At 46.1% G+C, this 1,011-nt stretch overlaps 1 protein-coding gene across 1 annotated transcript; it reads left to right on the top strand.

The window, feature by feature from the left end:
* Positions 1 to 4: 4 nt before the first annotated feature.
* Positions 5 to 1,005, top strand: LOC147820414 (uncharacterized; the record flags this gene model as incomplete). The annotated part of the gene is made up of 2 exons (XM_087174870.1): positions 5 to 185; positions 265 to 1,005. Coding segments are annotated over 2 exons (369 nt in total), but the record flags the coding sequence as incomplete, so codon positions are not given.
* Between the last annotated feature and the right edge of the window lie 6 nt (positions 1,006 to 1,011).

The raw sequence follows: 1,011 nt of genomic DNA, 5'->3' as shown, positions 1-1,011 counted from the left end.
GAAGAGACAGAAGGAGGATGGTTCTCTGGAGGAGCTGAAACCTGATGATGGAGAGCAGCTGGTGCTCACAGAGCCGGGACGCACCGCCGCCATCTTGCTGATCCACCAGCCGGAGAACAGCACGTATAAATACCGCTGCTACGTCAAGCACGAGGGCGGCACAGTGGAGGCCCAAACACAACAAGGTGATGAAGGCTCGCTGACTGTGTTGAGCAGTGATTCAGCTTCATGTGAGCACGACTAACTTCTCTTTCAATCCTTTAGTTATGGTGGCCAGAGCTCCTGCTCCTCCTCCACCTCCGGCCTCCGTCCAGCACTGGTTCAGAGAGCGGCTGCTCTGTCTGCTGTACACAGGGCTCATCGTGAAGAGTCTGGTGTACTGCTGTGGACTCTCTGTGATCAGGATCTTCAGAAACAAGGGGCCGTCCACTCACAGCCGACGTGCTGACTGAGTGTCCTCCAGCAGCTTTAACCGCTCACTGAAGATGAACGGTATCTAACGAGCCCATTAAGACTTAATGATTTAAACCAGAACCAAAGCATGAATTTATTCTGACACCCTCCGTCTGTGCAGCCAACGCCTGAACTCCTGTCATCTGCAAGTTGTTTAAAACACACAGAAGAGCCTGACACTGCTGCATCATGTTTTCAGGGCTTCTTTCAGAATAAACCACTGTTAGTGTTCATTGGAATAAAACCACGTCTCCCAGTGCAACAGCGACTCACTGATGTGTTTTGAACAGTTTCTGGAGAACGGTGGAGCTCAGAGATCCATCAGGCTGTGATCAGACCTGCTGGTAGAGATACAATAACACCATTTTTAATCAATGTTTTATAGAAAATTAATGAATTTCTCAGGGCTCACACATTATTCTCTTAACAAGTTTTAATATTAACATCAATTTTTTATATCTGACTGTTTATAACTTCATTAAAACGTAATCAGGAGATAACAGACACACAGCAGCTTTCAGGGTCTTTTTTTAATATGATGCTTATTTTATATATAAT

This window comes from Seriola lalandi, unplaced genomic scaffold (genome assembly GCF_002814215.2).
Source record: "Seriola lalandi dorsalis isolate HSWRI2012SDOR001 ecotype SW California unplaced genomic scaffold, Sedor1 jcf7180001958496, whole genome shotgun sequence".
Taxonomy (NCBI): Eukaryota; Metazoa; Chordata; class Actinopteri; order Carangiformes; family Carangidae; genus Seriola; species Seriola lalandi.
This window is presented reverse-complemented; position numbering and strand designations above follow the sequence as displayed.